At 58.7% G+C, this 20,871-nt stretch overlaps 1 protein-coding gene across 1 annotated transcript in view; it reads right to left on the reverse strand.

Moving 5' to 3' along the window:
• Positions 1-20,871, reverse strand: part of CACNA1I (calcium voltage-gated channel subunit alpha1 I) — a 112,267-nt gene that overhangs the window by 1,423 nt on the left and 89,973 nt on the right. The window contains exons 17-36 of the mRNA XM_049115065.1: positions 20,306-20,776; positions 19,974-20,074; positions 19,127-19,250; positions 18,773-18,841; positions 18,033-18,217; positions 17,443-17,569; positions 16,071-16,196; positions 13,282-13,371; positions 12,580-12,772; positions 11,885-12,036; positions 10,390-10,499; positions 9,633-9,766; positions 8,675-8,745; positions 6,035-6,113; positions 5,270-5,391; positions 4,513-4,857; positions 4,153-4,299; positions 3,668-3,790; positions 1,732-1,897; positions 71-270 (exon numbers count right to left, since the gene is read on the reverse strand). Coding sequence (XP_048971022.1) covers positions 71-270; positions 1,732-1,897; positions 3,668-3,790; positions 4,153-4,299; positions 4,513-4,857; positions 5,270-5,391; positions 6,035-6,113; positions 8,675-8,745; positions 9,633-9,766; positions 10,390-10,499; positions 11,885-12,036; positions 12,580-12,772; positions 13,282-13,371; positions 16,071-16,196; positions 17,443-17,569; positions 18,033-18,217; positions 18,773-18,841; positions 19,127-19,250; positions 19,974-20,074; positions 20,306-20,776 — 3,135 coding nt within the window. The remainder of the gene's footprint in view (positions 1-70; positions 271-1,731; positions 1,898-3,667; positions 3,791-4,152; positions 4,300-4,512; positions 4,858-5,269; positions 5,392-6,034; positions 6,114-8,674; positions 8,746-9,632; positions 9,767-10,389; positions 10,500-11,884; positions 12,037-12,579; positions 12,773-13,281; positions 13,372-16,070; positions 16,197-17,442; positions 17,570-18,032; positions 18,218-18,772; positions 18,842-19,126; positions 19,251-19,973; positions 20,075-20,305; positions 20,777-20,871) is intronic.

Consider the following 20,871-nt stretch of genomic DNA (forward strand, 5'->3'; position numbering starts at 1 on the left):
CCTGGACCTCAAGGCCCCACTCAGATGTCCCCCGCCAGGAAAGCTCCTGGAGACGGGGAGGTGCCCGTACCTGCCGGAGGAGGGTGCAGTTGACACTCGGCGACCGCAGGGATGCCCAGGAGCCCTGCAGGGCGATCTTGGGGAGAGTCCCAGCGCCAGCACCCTTGTCCTGCCCTTTCTGGCTGGCAGACACAGCAGGGTGGAAGAACTCCGCAGGCATGGGCAGAAGCGGGCTGGAGGCATCCGGGGAGAAGGGACTCGGGGGTGCAGCTGGGGAGGCAGAAGAGAGCAGGGAGCGGGCTCAGGCTGGTGGCTGTGAAACCATGCGTCAGTCTCCCTCTCTGAGAGTTGGTGTCTCCATTGCAAAAGCCAGAAAGAAATACTGAGCCAGACCCTCTGATTTCCTGGCCACTGGGCAAAGACAAGTTTTTGGAGCCAGTGGACCCAGGCTCAAGGACCCCTGGGTTCCTTCCTCTGCAAAACAGGGAAACCAGGCCTACCTCAAGAGGGTAGAGTGGAGGGAAGGTTATAAGAACAGGCAGCAGCTGTGGGGCTCCCAGCTCAGGACAAGGGGCACAGCAGACGCTTGCTATGATTAGCCACCCCGGGGCCTGACACCTCACACGGTGCAGCCAGACCTGGGGGCCCCTCCGGGATGGCAGGCAGGGTGGGCACTGCACTGGACGGGCAGAGCAGATAGAAGGCTGCTGGACCTGTCTGGTCTGCTCTGCTAGGGGTAGAGAGGGGACAGGGTCAAAGGGGCTGGATAGCTTGAATGTCCCCAGCAGGGGGTGAGGAGGTAGGGAGGAGGACGGGTTCCTATTCTATGTCATCTTATTACTTAAGGAATACACAGATGAATGCTTAGCTAAAGGGGATGGCTTTCGATCAGAATGGCTCTTGGGTCCTGCACCCTGACTCTGGTCCAGGAAGTCTGGGGTCTTGGCACCTCAGCCACCAAGCCCTTGGCTTTAGGGAGAGTCCTTGGAAAAGTCTCTCCACCTCCAGTTCCTGGAAGGTGCTCGAAGCCAGGCCTCCCAGGAAGTACCTGGGGTGAGCTCAGGGTCTTGGGGTGGGGGGGACCTCTCTACTGCTGAACTCATCTCTCTGCCCTCTTCCCCAACCAGTACTGTGGAACCGGATTCCCATCACCCTCTCAGAGGCCTGGAGGTGAAGCTGAGCCCGAGGGATGGAACAAGTGAACTCGGTCCTCTGTCTTCGTGCCCACAGCCCAGCCAAGCCCAGAGCACAAACACAAGATGCTGAGGATAGGCCCGAAGGATAAACTTCAGGACATTTTACAACTGGCTTTCTGTTGTTCAGCATCACCTTGTGTGAAGATCTGTGGGATTAAACACCTCTCAAATTCAGCTCTAGAAAAATACCGCAATAATTTGGCAGCTTTCCTTCTGCTTAATGAGAGCTCTGTGTGACGGGTTTCCCTTTTCACCACAGCTCCCAGGAGCTCAGCATGAATCTCCCATTAGACCAGGTTGCTAGATGATTATCATCTCACCTCTCTGTATTATCTGGCTCTTGATCTTTCATCATTGTTATATCAGACCTGAGAGCCCCATCTTTTATTGTCTGTTACCATCTGGTTCTTTCTGGACTCAATATAATTGTTTGGGCAGAGACACTAAGGAAAACAGCCAGTCAGCCAGCCTGCCTCTCTGGAGCAGCTGCCAGAGAGTGGGGCTGTGGGGAGCTGGCGGGGGCTCCCCCCCTCACCTCGGCTACTCTCCTGTTTCAGCCAGGACCGGACGGGATTGGATGGGACCGCCTCCTTCTCCCACAGGAAGTTCTCAGGATCCGACGAGACAGCCGTGTTGGACAAGGGGAAGAAGCATTCGCCCACCTCTTCTACCTGCATGGGCTCAGGTGTGTCTGGCTCACCCTGCAGGAAAGGGAGGTGGATGGGTTAGAGTAGTGACAGGGGGACAGAGGCCGAGCCTGCCATAAAGTGAGCCTAACCCACAGCCCTTTGCTCAGGCCACTCTCATTGCCCAAGATGGCCTTCTCCTGGCCTCTTCCACCTGGCCAACAATGGTCATCTTCCAGAACCCAGGTGAAAGGGCCCCGCCTCCAGGAAGCCCACTCTGGTGTCCCAGGCAGGCTACAGTTTTCCTGCTCATTCTTCACAAGGCCCTGAGATCCCAAGGGTCTCCCTTGTCTCTGTAGCCAAGTGCCTGGTACAGACACGGGCCCAGTGCAGAAGTCAAGTCCAGGCTGGTGAAGGCATCAGAAGACAGGTGGAGCGGCTGCAGGGGCCTCCCTGTGAGCATGGGCAGGCCCTTTCCCTTTGCCGAGCCTCAGCTTCCACATCCATGAAGAAGAGAGCAAGCCCTCCTTCCTGGGTCTAGCACCCGGAAGCCGCCTGGCAGTCCTTCCGCCACTCCCTGGGCCCAGCCCTTCCTCAGCCCTGCTGCCCAGTGACCCCTACACCCAGCAAGCTCCTCTAAAGCTGCCTCAGTGCCCCCTTCCAAGGCAGATGGACCTCCCCTCCGCCCCCCACGAGTCTAGAATAAATACCACACTACACTCGCCGAGGCCCAACCAGGCCCAGGAGTGGCTGGCTCACTCCAACATCCTGTGTGGAAGAGCAGCACAAGGATGCAGGGAAATGCAGAAAGGGGCTGGGTGGGGTGGGGGGGTGTACAGGAGCTACCAGCTGTTGGGGGGTGCTGGAGAGGGCAGGGAGTGGACTGGAAGATAGAGCAGATGGAGCATGGCCCAGGGGACAGTGGTGCAAAACCCAGGCTGTCCTGGGAGTCTGGGGGAAAGAGGCTGTCCTCTGCAGGGCCACCGCATCCCTACCTCAGGCCAGGCAGGGCCCACCCCCTCCACAGCTCCTCTTACAGCTCGGCCTTGAGCTCACGAGCCCAGCGGCACACCTCTCCTGCCCGAGTCTGCAAGATGAACACAGTGGCCCTTCCCGGCCTCCAGGCCTCCCCAGACAGCCTACCTCAGGGGTAGAGGTTGGGGGCCAGCCCCAGGGTTGGCCTCCCTGCTCTGCCATTCCAGCTGTGTGAGGTGGGAAGCCGCTCCGCTCCTCAGAGCCCCCCCATTTCCTCAAGTGCTAAATGGGACCAGATCATCCCTAATGCCAAGAGTTGAGAGGGACACCTGGGTGGCTCAGTGGTTGAGCGTCTGCCTTCAACTCAGGGCGTGATCCCCACAGGGGGCCTGCTTCTCCCTCTACCTGTGTCTCTGCCTCTCTTTGTGTGTCTTTCATAAATGATTTTTTTAAAAATCTTAAAAAAGGGGGGGGGGGGAGCTGGGATACAGAGTACAAATGCCTGGCACACAATAAGTGCTTGCATCTGGTGTGACTTCTCGGTTCTCTTCAGCCTCACACCCGACCCCCGTACCCCAACCACTGGTGACTTTGTCCTGCCTGGGACAACCCCCATTAAATGAATAAAAAATATCCAAAGAAACAGGGAGCGGCTGAGGCCACAGAATGCCATGCCTGGGGGCCCTGGCTGGGCCTGTTGCTGTGTGACTTCAGGTAAATCACTCCACCTCTCTGAGCCCCACTGCCCTCATCTGACCAACAAGAGATGAGGGCCTGCCACACAGCAAGTGCCGCTCAGATTTCGGTGCACTTGCAAGAAGCAGTGTCAGCTTGCAGGGACAGCCCCAGCCACCCACTGGGACCGCTCACCCTGCTGTCTTTGGGGCCGACTGGGCAGGCTGTGGGATCCTCGAGACTCAGATCATCACCCAGCAGGATGGAGGAGGACTTGTCTGAGTTTAGGGAGAAGGCCTCCGTCTCGGCCAGCTGCACCTGCAGGGAGAGGTGGCCACTTCATGTCACCCCTGAGGCTGGGATGGGGCCAGCCTGGTCCTCCAGAAAGACACAGGCAGATGGTCAGAGGTGCAGAGATCTGCCAGTACGGACACCATGCCACCATGCACAGGGGCCCAGTCTGGGCAGGGGGAGAGGACAACACGAGGGTGTCACAGTCGGCACAGTGCCAGGCCCGTGTTGGGTGGCCGGGGGCTATGAGCTCCAAAGCTGGCCCACTGGCCCCCAGATGCAGAGTCCCCTCAAAGCTGAACAGTGATGGTCACGTCGGCCCAGGCTCTTCCCTCAGGCTGCCCCCCCACCCCAAACGAGGTACCAACTCCCTCCGAGGCTGACCCTACCTCTTGCTTGTCATGGTGACACTTCTCACAGCCGGCCGGCGAGGAGTAGTGATGGAAGATGGAGCCAGACAGGTTGTCAATGATGGTCAGCTCCCCCTCCAAGGAGTCCTTGATGATTAAAGAGACGCTGTCCAGCCACAGGTTCTCCTAGGCGGACGGGGACGGGGTGGGGACAGGCGGGATTATCGGCCGGGTCCGGGGACTGCGGGGTGGGCGGGGCCCGACCCCCTTGGCACAGGGGTCACCCCTTCAACGGAGCTGAGCAGGGCAGGGCCCCAAACCACCAAGGTCTCTGCCCGAGGCCTCGGAGGCCCAGCGCCCCTGCAGCCCCGTGGTGCCGCCCTCTGCACCCCTGCCCACCTGGGCCGGAGAGTAGCAGCGCCGGCACAGACGGCCCTCGGGGTCGCCCCCGCCACCGCCGCCCGCCCCGCCTGGGCCTCGGCCGGGCGCCCCCGGGGAGCTGCTGGGGGGCCGCGGGCTGGGCCCCAGGCCGTGGGCCATCTCGAGCTCCAGCTCGGCATCCATCTCGGCGTCCTCCTGGGCCTCCTTGTTGCTGTCGTCCAGGTGCTTCATGAGCACGGCCACCACCACGTTGATGAGCACGAACTGGGCCGTGAGCACGAAGCTGACGAAGTACAGCGGCGACACGAACTGCAGGCTGCTCAGGCAGCTGCGCTCGTCATGGGTGCAGTCCCGCAACGTGTCCTGCCCCGGGGGTGAGGGTCCATGAGGGCCGCGGTGGGGGGCTCATGTCCACCCTCCGTGAGCCCTGCCGCCCTGCCCAGTCCAGGCCCAGGGCATGGGCCACAGCAAGGAGGGGCACCGCCTGCAGCCCCCCGCCCTGGGCTGTGGGCCCCTGGTTCCCTCTGGCCCCGGGCGAGTCGTGTCCCCTAGATCCGAGCACTGATCGCAGAGCAGCAGGCAGGGGTTGGCAGAGAACGCTTTCTGGGCTCCTCTCCGCCTCGCTGCGCTGCGGAGCCCCAGGCAGGTGCCCTGCAGTCCCCTCCCATGTGCAGCAGGGCGCCGGGCAGGCAGGGGGCCCAAGAGCCCTAGCTGTCAGGACCCTCACCCCCAGAACCCAGACCGACTGCTCCCTCCCCAGCCTGCCCACGGGTACCTTCATGATCCCATTCCAGTTGTCGCCAGTGGAGACCTGGAAGAGTGTGAGGAAGGCCATGCCAAAGTTCTCGAAGGTGGCATGCCGGCTCATGCCTTCGCATGGGTTCTCGTCATTGCAGACTAAGAGGAGAGAAGAGGTCAGCCCCGTCCCACTGCAGAGTCCCCTGCCGCACCCACCCTGCCCCGGAGCCTCCAGGCCTCATCTTAGGATCCCCAATCCTTGGAGGCGCCCAGCCCACAGACAGAGAAACTGAGGCTCAGGGAGGGACACATGAGCTGGTGTATCAGTCACTGGTGTATCAGGTTCTGAGAGAGAGGACGCAGGGGTGAGGGCCAGGCCCCAAGGTCGCTCACTTTCTGAAGCCAACCCTGTGCAGGGCTGGCTCAGCCTGGGCTGCTGCCCTCGGCCTGTGCCCTGCCCCCTCTGCTCATTGGGCTGGTGCTGCCTCGGGACAGGCGCCAGCACAGGGGCCATCTCGGGAGGTCCAACAGCTGGGGATCAGGCCTAGGGTATGCAGGTAGCTCCAGGTGAGTGTCTCTCTAGAGCTACTACCCATCCCGGGGGAGGGTGTAGATTGCTGAGGGTCACCCCCAATCCCCTCACGGGCCTGCAGCAGGGGCATCTCCTCAGTACAAAGACCCTGATGTGACACTCTGCCGGGGTCAAGCCTCCCCACTCCGTCAAGACCCTCCCCCAGCACCCAGCACCCACCCCACCCCACCACCCTGCCCCAAGCCCAGGCCTGCTTCAGGAGTCACTCACCTAGCTTCCCAAAGAGCTCCACGCCCAGGGCGGCATAGATAAAGAAGAGCAGCATGAAGAGAAGGCCCAAGTTGCCCACCTGTAGGGAGAGCAGGGGGCGGGGGTGGGGCAGCCTGAGGGGCAGCTCTGTGCCCATGGCTGCCACCTTGCAGTGACCTCCCCAGACCCCGGGGTGTGTGTGGTAGGGGAGGCAGGCCCAGTACAGGACACAGAATAACAAAATATGTGTAGATTCTACCCTGGGAGCCGCCAGTTTCAAGCACTTCAGACTCATTAGCTCGCTCGTTCGGCACAACGATCTCTGAACTACATGTTACCCCATTCTTCAGATGAGAGAGACACGTACTGAGTGGTGAAGTGACTTACCCGAGGTCACACAGCTACTTAAGTGGTAGCACTGGGATTCAAACCCAGCAGCCTGACTCCACGCACACAGTCACTCCTCCACACACGTGTGGTAGGTAATGTCCCAGCGAGGGAGGGAGGCGGTCTCAGCGACAGTGCTGCCTCCTCCACAAAGCCCGCCTGGATCTCTCCAGGAAGCAGTGTGAGTGTAAGCCACACTGTGTAAGACAGTGTGTCCCTGTCACTGTGCCTGGCTGGTCTGAGAGCCCTTGAGGGCAGGGAGGGACATGGCCAGGTTAAGTAGGATCTCCCCGGCGCCTGGCCATGGAGACAGGTGAGCACAGGAATCACGCAGGATTGTGAGCCCCAGAAGCTTCCTGCAAACCCAGCTACCCCTGTCCTACAGCTCCTGTGGGAACAAAATGTCCCATATTATAAACCTATTCCAAATCCATCCATTCACTGGAGACTGCCTGTAACTCATGCTGTGGACAAGATAAGGCTCAAACATATTCTTGCCCTAGAAATGGAGTATGTCCTGGAACCCTCAGAAGGCCTGCATGAACAGAATCAGAAGAGGGTTTGCATTAATTGTTGAGAAGTAAACCATGTTAACCACAAGCTCCCCGTGTTTCTCTGCTCCAGAGGAGGACTCTCCTTCTGAGCTGTCCTACAATCATACCCAGAGCGTCTGACTAATTAAAAGATGCTCTGCTTGTTAACGGTATAAGCGCTCACCGAACACCCGCGAGGCAAGGCAGCAAGCGTGGCCCAGGCCCTCACGTCAGCCTCCCAGCCTCTGCAGGCCCAGGTGAGCAGGGCTCTTCAACTGGTGGGGGGGGCTCACCATCCCTATCAGTCCCTCCCTCCACCCTCAGCATCTCCCAGAGCCTGCACGGCTGCAGCAGCCTCCTCACATTGGCCTCCCTACCTCCAGCCTCTCCTAAAAAGCAAGGCTCTGCTTGAGGCCTGCCTTGTCCAGAACCTCTCATGATGCCTACTGCCCCCAGGACAAAGCCCGAGTTCACTGTCCCAGCATCGAAGCCCTTTGTGACCTAGCCCTGTGGACTCCCTCCCTGCCTAATCCCACCCCAAACTCTGGCCACACAGAAACCAGACTCCATTTGCATATTCTGTTCCCCCTGCAGGGAAGAAGACCCTTTCTCTGTCTTTGCCTGGTAAACACCTCTGCCCTACCCTTCAAAGCCCAAGTCATGCATCACCTCCTCTGAGAAGCCTTCCTTGTTGCCTCCTCCCTCTGCACGGAGCAGAGCCTGGTGGGAAGTATCATTTTCTCTTTTCTTTTCTTTTTTTTCTTTCTTTCTTTCATCATTTTCCCTTCCTTCCTTCCTTCCTTCCTTTCTTTTTTTTAAGATTTAAGAGAGAGAGAAAGTATGCCCAGAGGGAGAGGGAAAGGGAGCAGACTCCCCACTGAGCAGGGGACCAGATATAGGGCTGGATCCCAGGACCCAGGATCATGCCCTGAGCCAAAGGCAGACGCTTAACCAACTGAGCCACCCAGGCGCCCCAGAAGTGTCATTTGCATAGCGCTTTACACAGAACGGAGAAAATGTCCAATGTCCCCATGACAGCTAATAGATTTTGAGGGTAAGTTCCCCATGCTACATGATACTTGGCACGCACATCTCTTAAAGTGCTGATGTCGTAATTACTGTCGTGTTTCCTACTTGAAGCTGGGACCTCCTGGGCATCTCCCATGTGACAAATTCCTCTGAAGGGATTTCATTTTAGGGAAAACCCAGTCTTTGTGAATGAACACCTGCTTGCTTTCCATCCAGACCTGATGAGAGCCGCGTGGCTTTCCCTTTGTAAGTGGGCTGCTGGGACACTCACAGAATGGAACTCACTAGCATCCCTGAGTTCCATGTCCCTGAGAGCGTCAGCTTTGCTTCCACCTTCCCAGGGCTGTTCATCTTTTATCCTCATTTTTATCGTGCTGTATTCGTCCCCTTTAAGACACCTAAAATTCCTGAAGACTAGATGAGTCATAATGAATAAATGAATGTGCATGAGGCTCACCTCAGAGCAAAGGCCACCCTGAGGGGAGGGAGGGGGCCCCCCTGCAAAGGAGTCAGGATGGTGGGCGGGGGAGGACTGGACTGTGGGATTCCCAGGAGGCACAGGGGGCCCTTTCCAGCTGTCACAGCCCCCGGCTCAAGCTGCTTCTTGGGAGGCAGCATTTTGTCCTGGCTTTGGGCAGGTTGGAGAAGGGAAGTCAGGACCTGTGAAACACCAGTGACAGCCAGGCAGGCTGCCGGGAGGAGGGGCTCTTACCTGGGGCAGAGCTTGCACCACTGTGTCCAGCAGGGCCCGCATCCCTGTGGCCATCTTCAACAGCTTCAGCACTGCGGGCGACACCCAGCCCGGCCCACTCAGCCCTGGCCCCTGGGGATGGCCGTGTGCACGCATGTACATGCAGAAGTGAGCACAAGGGAGAAGGTGGAGGAGTGTGCGAGCAAAGGGGGGCAACTTGGTGAGGCCACACCATAAGAACATCGGTGCCGCTGCACGACAGGGGTGTGCATGAAGACACGCATGCACAAGGTGTGGATATCAGTGTGAACGTGTCCAAGAGAAGGAGGCACACACAGTGGGAGCAAAGTGTGTCTGTGAGCACATAATTCCCCGAGATAGAGCATAAGTGACCGAGGGCCCACATCTCTCCCTTCCCTCCAGTGTCCTGTGCTGAATTGCTCCGCACCCTCCCCACATCACAACCCAGAGGTGTCGACAAGCTATTGCAGGTGGAGAGCAAAAGAGCAAGAGGGGCCTGGCCAGCACTAAGGCAAGAGGTTTTTTAAAGAAGTGTAGGCACAGCTTTGGGGAGAGGGGGGAGCTTTTGGAGGAAGCAAAGGTTTTAAGAAGCATTGAGGACAGAGAGTCCCAGCCAGCGTTGGACGCATGCCCGTGAGGAACTAGAGTTACTTCCCAGTGTCTTCCCAGCTGCCCTGGGTTCCTTTCATCCCAACCTGAGACTGGTCCGCATGGGTTGTGGTGTTCCACAGAGGTGGGGGTACAGTGTGGTGTACAGAGCTGTCTGTGGACAAGGGCTCGTGAGTGTGTACACACAGGGAGTAAGTGTGTGTGTTGGGTGTGTGCTCCTCCTGGCTGTTCCCCTGCTCAGCAGGAAGCCCATCATAACCATGTGCCCCTCCCCCTGCCTGTCCCACCCCATTCCTGGGAGTCCCATCCTGCCCCTACCTGTCCCCACCCCATCACCTTTGCCCCTCACCCCGGGCGATGCGCAAAACCCGCATGATGCGGATGATGGTGGGGTTGATGGGCAGTGCTGCGTTGATCTCAATCTCCTCCAGCGTGATGCCCATGACCGACAGCAGCACAATGGCCAGGTCCAGCTGGTTCCACCTGCTCAGCCGGGCAGAGGAGGGCAGGAGTGGGAGGCAGGGTGAAGGGCACTCTGATTTAGAAATGTCTAGGTTAGGAGGAGATTCCCAGCTCTCCACCCTCCTGCTACGACCCTCGGGGAGGGGGGGGGGGAATGTGTGGCCACCCCTCCCTACTAGCCCCACCAGACTCCACTGGGTCTGGCTCCCTCCCTGCCCCCCACAGCCTCCAATCCCTCCAGCAAGAGCCTGACCAGGCTAAATAAACATCTCTGGCCACCTGCAGGGAAGGAGGAATGAGCTAAGACTTCTAGATTGGAATCTTGAGCCCTCTGCTCCCTCTGTGTGACCCTGGGCTAGTCCATCAACTTCTCTGAACCTCACTTGTTCCCTCTGAAAAGAAGAACTAGCATGAGGTATGCCCTGTTCTGCCTGTGGGTTATGGAGGACCCACGAGAGAGAAGCTGAAGAGACGTAAGAGAATGTCCTGCATCCATCAGCTGGATGTTCAGAGTCATAGGCAAGACTTGGGGGCCCCTGCCATCAGTGCCCACCTCCGGCTGCTCCAGGCTTCCCCAGGGGTCAGCACTGCTTCCCCATCCTGAAAACCACTCCACGCTGCCCTAGCCCAGCCAAGCTGCTCACCGGTCCTTGAAGAAGCGCCTTAGCCCAAATGCCACCAGCTTCAGCACAGCCTCCAGCACAAACACAGTGGTGAACATGTAGTTGCAGTACTTGAGGGCTGTCTCCAGGGACTATGGAGGACAAAGAGAAGCATGATCCAGACCCCATGACCTGCCCCCACCTTCCTCCACTCAGAAAGTCTCTGCCTTTTAAGGGGAGAATTTAGTCCATTCATGTTTAGTGCAATAGTTTATATATCTCCCTTCATTCCCTCCATTTAAATTACTGTGCACTATTTGTTTTACACTGCGGTTTCTTCTTCCTTATTTCTGTTGATTTGGTCCAGTTACCTCTTTCTGGAGGCAAGATGAGGTAATGTTTAAGGGTCATGGTTAAGAACCAGACTGCTGGGGATCCCTGGGTGGCTCAGCGGTTTAGCACCTGCCTTCAGCCCAGGGCATGATCCTGGAGTCCAGGGATCAAATCCCACATCGGGCTCCCTGCATGGAGCCTGCTTCTCCCTCTGCCTGTGTCTCTGCCTCTCTCTCTCTTTCTGTGTCTCTCATATATAAATAAATAAAATCTTGAAGAAGAAGAAGAAGAAGAAGAAGAAGAAGAAGAAGAAGAAGAAGGAGAAGGAGAAGGAGAAGGAGAAGGAGAAGGAGAAGAAAGAAGAAAGAAGAAAGAAAGAAAGAACGAACCAGATTGCTTAGATCTGAATCCTGGCCTGGGCACACAAGAAATACTTGGTATTGTTATTCTACTTCCTCACGTTCATTTGGAAGAACTAGTTTGTTCTGCCAATGGTTGCCTTCCTTTACCCTGCATTTATAATATGCCTCTCCCAGTATCTATAAGACACCAATTCCTCACCTGCTTCACCCTTCATCCTCTCAGCTCCAATATGTTAAGGCTTTTAGAATGCACTTGTCCTTACATGCTCCTCACATGGCCCTCACGACCACTGCTAGCAACTCGTTGGGCACTGGTCATTCTCCCCCATGACAGCGTTTACCTCCAAAGATCCTGTGACCAGGAATGCCCCTCCCCCAGGCTCCATATGCCCAGGCAGCAGTGAAGGCCATGTGGTAGATCTTGAGTGCATATCTGAGTTCCAGTCCTGACTCCGCTACATATAGGCTGAGTAATTTGGGCAACACATTTCCTCTAAGCCTGTTTATTCCTCTACAAAATTTGTAGAAAAGCTCCTCCCCCACCTTTGGTTGCTGTGAGCATCAGAGTTAATATCTGTAGTGTGTCTTGCAGAGTCACACTGCACACAACACTGCCACTGGTACTCATCTGCAAGAGTAGGCCCAAATGTCACCTCCCCACTCATCAGGAACAAGTGACATTTCCCTTTCTCTCATTTGTCCTACCAGGCCATGAGCTTCCTGGGCACAGGGCCCCAATTGAGGGTGCTACTCAGACCCTCCTGCCTTACCCTGTCCCTGGGTCCTGTTGAGGACCCCATGCTACCATGTGACCTCAGGTTGAGGCTGGGGCTGGGGCTCACCGTGGGCTGATTGTAGTGCTCCAGGGACATGGTGACCACATTGAGGCAGATGATAAAGGTGATGAAGATGTCCAGGTAGTGGCTGGTACACATGGAATGGATGAGCAGCCGGGTGGGACAATAGGTGGCATAGTAGGGCAGCCGCTGGGCCTCTGCAGGAGGATGTGGGGGGGTGGCACAGGCCACAGAGGGTTGGGGCCAGGTGGGGGAACAGAGCACATGGAGGGACCACCACAGGAGAGGGAGGAAGGAAAGGGAGAGATGTCAGCACACCCCAGGCCCTGAGAGTCAGACTCAGGTCTCCTCCACCCAGCCAGGGGGACACAAGGGAAAGGGATAAGAGGTGGGGGAGGACAGGATGATGACTGTGACCCAGAGACCCCAAACACACCCATGGTGGGGGCTTTAGGTCTGCTCAGGAAGATAGGGGTCCCTCAGCTCAGGGCTGGGCGTCCAGGCCTTTGCCCTTGGGTGAACTCAGTCACCAGGGGGTCACCAGTGGACTCTGGGTGCCCAGCGACGGGGGGGTCAGGTCACCTAATAGGCAGATGCCAGAGGAAGGGGCAGGGCCAAGGGCACAGAGTCTGCCCTGTGTTCCCTTCCAGCCCCCAAGGCCCGGAGGCTGTGGTGACACCCAGGCCTCGGCCACTGCACCCGGAGGATCGGGGCGCACGCAGAGCAGGCCACCCACTCACTCCGGCGCTTCTTCTCCAGTCGCCGCAGCCGCTTCTCCTCGCGGCGCCGCGCCTCCTCGGCCTCCTGGTGCTGCCGGCACTTGTGGAAGTTCTCCACCACGACGCCCACGAACATGTTAAGCACAAAGAAGCTGACGATGAGCAGGAAGGAGATGAAGTAGAGCAGCATCCAGGGGTTGTGGTTGGGCACGGGCTGCGGGGAGCAGATGGGGCTGAGGCAGGCCGCCGGGGCCGCCGTGCTGAGCCTCGGGAAGCTCCGCAAGCCCCGCCGGAACCACACCCTCACGGGCTCCCACTGCCCTCGGCTAAACTCAGCCCTTGCCCCGGCCCACACGGGGCCTCCGGACCCTCCAGCCCTGCCTAGCCCCTCCACCACCTCCTGCCCTCGACTCACAACCCCCCGAGCACGGCATTCTCCCACCACAGGCCTGCCCCTGCTGTCCCTCTGTCCCAACTGGCTCAGCCCCTCTCCTCCTCCTCTTGCTTCTGCACTCACGAGGCTCTGACCCTCCGTGCAGAAGCCCGCTTGGAGTGCCCTCCCTGGTGGAAGATTCAGGCTGGGATGATGAGGGGTGGGCCACGGCTGATGGCGGGAGACACTGGGGCTGTAGGTCCTGCTGATGCCATTTTAGACAACTGGGCCCCCAAAGATACCGTGTCCCTCCCCTGCTGCCCTCTGCCCTGGCCCCAGCCCACCCCCACCTGCTGGTCCACAGCGACAGCGTCCAGTCCGTTGTACATGATATTCACCCAGCCATCCTTGGAGGCCAGGACAAAGAGGGACATTAGGGCCTGGAAGACACAGGAAGGGGAGGGTGTGGGGTGGTGGTGCAGACAGCTCAGGCTGCTCCTGTCCCCTCCTCAGGTCTCTAGTTTTCTGCCTTCAGGAGGCAGAGCATCAAAGAGGCCTTCCCTGAGGATGACAACAAATGGTTCCTGAGGACCTACTATGTGCTTGTCATATACCCCACAGACACTGCTGGAGGTCAATGAGCACTAGACCAGGAGTCCTGGTTCAGGACTGAAATTAATTCAAGAAAATTAATTAATTAATTAATTAATTAATTAATTAATTAATTAAAGAGAATTAATTTCAAAATTAATTAATTCTGAAATTAATTAATTAATTCAAGAGAATTCATGGGCTCTTGTCTCCTCACCCACAGAATGTAGCTAATGCTTAACTGCCAGGTCTGCTGTGACTTTAAACTAGAAGGTCCCTGACAAATATGATAAGGGGCCCTGCCACCCCAAGCTTGCCTCTAGCACCTGAATGCAGGAGCTTGTGAGAGAAGCCAGGAGCCCTGGGCACCACGCAAGCTCTGCCACGTGCTGGCTAGGTGATGTGGGACAACTTCCTCAACTTCTCTGGGCCCCACCTTCCTTGTCTGTAAATGGCAATAAGCACCCTCATTAATCCAAGACTTTAAATGGAAGGACTGCCCAGGAGACACCAGCCAAGGCTCCTACGCAGATGGCAGGCCAGAGCACGCCCGTGTCCCCTCAACAGGGCTACAGGCTGGTCCTACAGCAACAGCACAGTGCCCCGCATGCAGTAGGTGCTCAACAAAGGTTTTCTGAGCTGGACGGCACCAGTGCCGTTCTTGCAGAGCCCAAGTGTGCAGATATCCACACCACCAGCAGTTGACCAGAGGTCACACACCCTACTCCAGAAGCTTCCCCGTGCTTCCGCCACACTTGTTCATTTGTTGTGGCCAGGGCCCTGAGCTGGGAAACGGGGTCCTAGGATGGGTCTCCTGCCCCACACTCGCCCCTCCTTCCCATCTTCCAGGGCACAGACTCCTCCTCTTCCCTTCCAGAGGGGAAAAGCACTGAGGTCTGCCTGGAAAGGGCTCAGGCTCAGGAGGAGGTCAGAGCAAGGGACACACAGTGAGTCCTTGTGGCCAGGGAGGCAGGTGAAGCCCTCACAGGCCAGGGGCAAATGTTCCTATGAGCCCTCGGATGACAGAGGCCCAAAATGCCCAGCCTGGGTCTGGGAAGCACACACTTGCTATCACTTCCCCATTTACAGATGAGGGCACTGAACCACACACTGGCACCTGCCTGAGGACACACAGCAGCTAAGGAGCCCACCAAGGAGTCCAAGGCTCTGGGCTCCCCCATACGCATGCTGAGAAGAGGGCCATCGGCCTGGCAACAAGCATGCCCAGAATGGGAAAGAGCTAGGGGTGCTCCATGGGAGCAGGGCCCTGGGCCTGGCGCTGAGTTCAGGGAGTTGGGCACAAACTCATAAGATGCCCCCACAGGCTTTCCCTCAGCTTCCTGGAACATCTTTTTTAAAACCTCTGTTTTATCAACCATCGAGTTGCTAACAACTTGAAAGGTACTGCTTCTGGAAAATCTGGAAGGGCTGGGGGAACTCCCGTGTCCCAGTTCCTGCTTCTTCTCCCTCCTCCACTCACTGCTTTTCTAGGGCCCATGGCTCCTCTTCCAGGGGGCAAGAGGAATGGGATCCCTGGTCGTGTTAGGTGAGAGTTTCTTTTTTTTAAATATTTTATTTATTTATTCATGAGAGACACAGACAGAGAGAGAGAGACAGAGACACAGGCAGAGGGAGAGGCAGGCTCCATACAGGGAGCCCGACGTGGGACTCGATCCTGGGTCTCCAGGATCAGGCCCTCAGCTGAAGGCGGCACTAAACTGCTGAGCCACCCAGGCTGTCCCAAGGTGAGAGTTTCAATGGCATCCAGCCAGGGGGTCCCTGGCAGAGGAATAGAGCACAGGCCCTGGGCCACACAGACCTGGCTCCTCTTCCATCCTTGTGTGACCTGGGGAAGCCACTCCCCATCTGATCATACCTAGCTGCCCTCAAGAAATAGTAGTTGGCGGGAGGGGGCGGGGGTAGTATGAAGCCTTATAGAGAACCACACTGGAGGTTCTCATCTGGGGCACCACCAGTGGGTCAAGACTGGCAGGTCCCCAGGAGAAGGGACCAAGGGCAAGGCAGGAACTGGGCAGGAGGCCCGCCCACCCACTGAGGTGGAGAGCAGAGTAGATGAGTGCTGGGAGAGGAAACCCTCCTCGCGCCAGGGGCTTGCTATACTTTGTTACCGCTGCCTACCTAGTAAGCTGTCACGTTCCCATTTTACAGATGAGGAAACTGAGGTTCAGAGAGCCCACGCCTACAGTAAGTGGCACAGTGCCGGAATTCACACTCAGGTCTGGCTGTCTCTGAAACTCCTGTCAGACTCGGGGTGGGGGCGGAGGCCAAGAACCAACGTTCACTGAAGCACCTACTAAGCACCACGTCGTACTCCTGAGACACTGCACTCAGGATCTCTCAGCCTCACAACACCTGTGAGGTGCGGTCCACCCCTACCTACCCATTTTGCAGAAGAGAAAACTGAGGCTTAGAAAGGAGAAGTCACAGGGTCAGTCCTGGCAGAGCAGGACCAGAGCCTAAGCTGTGATCCAGGGCTGTTGGCACTGAAGGGGGTGGGTCAGGGCAGGGGTAGGCAGGGGACGCTCACCTGGCCCAGATTGTCAAAGTTGTACTTGTGGTGGACCCAGCGGTAGTTGGCAGCCACACAGTCAGAGCGGTTGGTGATGTTGCGGGTGTCCACGCCCAAACAGTGGTAGAACTTGCCCTTGAAGAGCTGGGGCGGGGGGGGGAAGGACCACAGGGTTAGTGACCATCTGCCAACGCTCCTGGGGTGGGGGTGGGGGATGCAAATCAGAAGAGGGCCCCGCCCCGCAGGGGGCACTTCCTCTGTGCACAGCCTGGACCAAGCACTCGACCACACCACCTCACCCAGTCCTATCTCACAGATGAGGAGACTGAGGCCCAATGGTGTTAGGTGATTTTCCCAAAGTCATATGAGTTTTAGGAAAGGCCAGAGTCAAGGTTCACATGCTGCTCTGATTTCTGGGCTCTTCCTCAGACCTCAGTCCTGGGGATGTGGGTGGGGACTCCGCAGGACAAAGTTGCCTACCTAACCCCAAGGGTGAGAGAGAGAAGTAAAGGGACCCTCTCCAGGGGCCCAAGCACTCTGCCTGGAAGGGGCAGGGCCACTGTCCACATGGAGTCCGCACCAAGCCCCTCCTGCCCACGTGGCTGTTACGGATCTCTCAGGAGCCCCAAAGAACACCTGTGCCCAGAACTCCTCTGCAGCTCCAGCCTCAAACACAGGACCAGGTGAGGAGCCTGGGGGGCCTCAGCTCAGGACTTAGACAAGAAAGAGGAAGGTCTCCATACCAGCTCAGACCCCAGAGGGCCCGGGTCATTCTGGCCATCCCCCCGTCACACACTTTTATGATCTGCCTCACTTCTCCTCCCAGGAGCCCTCAGGCCCCATCCTACTCCTGGGCTCCAAGCCAAACTCCAAGTTAGCTCAAGGCCCTGTCTATGTCAGAGACTCTCCATTGTCCCCACTCCAGAGAAACCGGCCCCAGCTTCTTAGCTGCCATTCCAGGCCTTTCCCACCTTGGCCCAGCCCACTATCTGGCTGATGGCTCTATGCCAGACGTAGCTCCTGAGCTCACCTCCACACCTGTGCCCACCCTCCCCTGAAACACCTTCCACCCACCACGACCTGTGGAATTGCTTCTCTTTCAAGGCCAGTGCCAAGGCCACTCACGTCCTTCAGGATGCCTTTCCTCTTGCCCCCAGCCCTGCTCTGCATTTCTGTGTAGTTTGGACCCCTGGGATTCCAATTACCCAGCCTTCTTTGTGCTCAGACATTAAGTCTGTGTCCCCCTCTCCCTGGACTTGGAGCTCACCACAGGCAGGGACATGCATGCTCTGCCAGGGTCACCTGAGCCCCCAGGTTGAAAAGAAATGTGGAGCCTCTTCCCTGACTACGAAACTCACCCCAGTGCCTGCCCAGCCTGAGCATCCCTCACCTGCACACCCAGAATGCCGAAGATGATGAAGAAGGCACAGCAGATGAGGACGATGTTGCCAATGGGCTTGAGGGAAGAGATAAGTGTCTCCACCACCAGCTTCAGACCAGGAGCTCGGCTGATGACACTGGAGGCAGACAGGGGCCAGAGGCACCGTGAGCCCACAGCCATGTCTGGAGATAGCACCCACTTTGCCTAGAGTCACCAGGGCAGAGAACCCCAGACCCCAGATCCACATGCACAGCAATGCACTATGCCCTAACCTTGTTCCCTTGGGGTCCACACCACACCATCATCTAAAGACAGAGAGCCAGAGATGGCAGTGAGTCAGCCAAGGCCACACAGAAAGTGGGTAGAGTCCTGGGGACCACCTTCAGCCTCACCTTTCCAGCACCCCCTCTCCCCACAGGATCTCCAGGCTCCTCCTCCAGAAGCAGCATCAACAGCCTGGTTCCTATCCCCACTAATCTAACATGTGCTATCAGAGGACTGAGTGCGCAAGGAGAGCCAGAGTGAGGGGTCCACTAGACCCTGGGAGCTTCACTAGACTGAGCAGAGAGTCCCCCCATCTGAAGGGGAGGAGTCCTCACCGCAGGGGGCGTAGGGTGCGCAGGAGCCGCAGGACCCGAAGGACCCCTAGGATCTTGGCTCCCCCCGCTGAGGCCACGGAAACCACGATGTCGATGATGGACACGAAGACGAGGAAGCCGTCCAGCACATTCCAGCTACTGCGCAGGTAGGCCTGCTCCCCGAAGTACAGGCCCAGCGAGACCACCTGGGGGCGGGGGCGATGGGCGGAGTCAGCCGCGCACCAGGCGATCGGGGGCGGGGCAGTGTGTGGGGCAGCCTCAGCGAGGGGGCGGGGCAAGGCCAGGAGGGGCTGGTGGGGAGCAGCCGGGCAGAGGGCTGGGTGGTCTGGCAGGGGACACGTGCCCCACCGCCCCCAGAAACACAGGCCCAGCAGGCCTCCCCGTTCCCTGCTCCCCGCACGTCTGGCAAGCCCAACTCAAAGCCAAGGACTCTGGGAAGCACCCGGGAAGGAATGCTTCCCCTGGCCCCCAACACCTCCAGCAGGTGCTTCCGTTACACTGTAAATGTTTCCTTGCATTAGCCTTTCTCGAGGGACGTGAGCTCCTGGAGGGTGAGGACATGGCTGACACCCTCTGGGTCCCTCCTGCCCAACCTGGGGGCTGGGACCTGAGTGGGCCTCCCGGCTCCTGTGGAATGTGGCTGATGGGCAGGTGAGTGACAGACTTTTGGAGAGGCTGGCCCAGAGCCAGGAGCCCCAAGCGGGGGTTGGGAGAGGGTCCCAGGTGAAGCCTGGAGCTACCTTCAGCGTCATCTCGCCTACAAAGATGGCTGTGAAGATGTAGTTCGACACAGTGAGGAAGATGCGTTCCTGAAAAAAGAGAGCTACCATGGGTCCAGGGGCTCCCAGAGCTGCCCTGCCACCTGGTCAGCCTCTTGCCTTCAGCCAAGGAGCACCCTGCTGCTACTGCACAGTCTCAGGTGGCATCCCCCTTTCCAGAAGCAAGCTCCTACCCCACCTCCCTCCGTGATGCTTGGTGTTGAACCTGGCGGAGCTCTCTCAACCCCGGAGCCCGGCACAAATGTCCCAGTGCAGGCCCTGGTGGCCTGCCTGCTGCCCCGTCCCTTGCCCTGCCCAAAGGCTGCAGCCACTCACAGTGCTGCCAGCCTCGATCTGGGGCCTCTCCAGGGCGATGGTGATGCAGTTGAGAAAGATGAAGGCCAGGACCACATAGTCGAAGAGCTTGTGGGCGATGATGGTCTGACACAGGACTCGGAACCTGCGTGGGGTGGGCAGGGCACCACCTGAGTGTCAGTTTGCCCTGTTCCCCGGCCAAGAAAAAGGCACAGGGCCCAGGCACATATGGAGACTAGGATGGCCTAAAGGAGCTGACATCTCTCTTCTCTGGCCACACTACAGGTGGTGGCTTCGTATCTGCTTGGGGTGCCCACTTGGAGCTGCCTCCCCTGAGCACACGGCAGAAACTGGCACCACAGGATAAAGGGCATCGACCTTGCCCTGGCACTCAAGGCCTTCCAAACACTGGTTCAGATAAATCTCTGAGCCCTAACCTCCAGCCACTCAGACACACTGCCCAATACCCTCAGCTTCTGCCCCCGGGGCCTTCCCTCAGGTTGCTCCCACTACCTGGACCAGTCTCCACCTCTTCACAACCCTGCCTCACCTATTGGAATGCCATCTGCCTCCCAAACCCAGTACAAAGACCTCCTCCTCCAGGAGGCCTACTGAAGCCCCCTCCAGTTGTGAGCACCCAAGCTACTGGAGGATTTGTCCAACCTGGCGCCAGCACAGGAATGGCCTAGACTAGAGAAGGGAAGGGCCCAGCAAGGGCCCGCCAGTGAACACCTAGATCCTCCCCCTCCCCTGCAGACCCGCCACCAATAGTCTTGCCTGGCTTGGCAGGAATCTCTCCCTCCCAGACATGCCAACCCCCTGCTCTAACCCCCTGCTCTAACCTCACACCAAGCCCGGCCTTGCCCACCTGTTCTCGGGGGAGAAGAGGTAGACAGACCAGTCCTCGCGGACCTCGCACCAGTCAGGCTTGTAGACGTCGATCATCTTGCGGACGCGGAAGCACAGGGTCTGGCAGGGTGAGGATGGGGTGCGGCGGGGTCAGCGCTGCGCAGGGCTGCCCATCGCCGCCCACCCCAGCCCTATACCAGACTGGGGTCACTGGACGACCTGCGAACTCTCCGGCGAGACCAGAACCCTCACCCAGGGCTGGCGGGGGAGGGGGGCTTCGCTGCGAGGGGTGGGGGGAAGTCGGCCTGGGCTGGTGGTGCCAGCCCCGCCCCGGGCCCCGCCCCCACTCACGTAGTCGATCTCCTCCTCGTCCTCCCCGCGATCCCGACGGTCATCCATCTTGGTAAAGACGTCCTTGGCGATGCTGGGCATCCTGCCATTGCAGTCCTCGTGCCCGGGGGCCGGGCCCACCGCCCTCCAGGCCGCCCGGGGGTGGGCGCCCACGGCGGGCACCAGCTCGGCCAGGTCCATGGAGTCTCTGGTGTCGAGGGACAGCGTCCGGCGGTGGTGGCGGTGCCGGTGCGCCGCGTGGGGGCCGTGGTGCACGTGGTGGGCGTGCGGAGCATGCGGCGGCGCGGCCCGCGGCGGCCCCTCGTCCCTGGCGCCCTCGCAGGCCCGGGGGCCGCCACCGCGCTCCGCCGACAGCAGGGACTCGTGCTCGGCCGACAGCGGCTTGTGCTTGAGGCTGTTCCAGCTGGAGCGGCGGCTGGCCCAGGCCCCGCTGCGGCCCCACGGTCCGTAGTAGGAGCTCCGGGAGCTGGACTGGAAGGAAGCCACCGCACACGCAGCCCGCTGCTGTGACGGAGGCAGCCTAGCCTGCACACCCGCTGCACGGCCACCCGCCTGCCTGGGGGGTG

This window comes from Canis lupus, chromosome 10 (assembly GCF_003254725.2).
Source record: "Canis lupus dingo isolate Sandy chromosome 10, ASM325472v2, whole genome shotgun sequence".
Classification (NCBI taxonomy): Eukaryota; Metazoa; Chordata; class Mammalia; order Carnivora; family Canidae; genus Canis; species Canis lupus.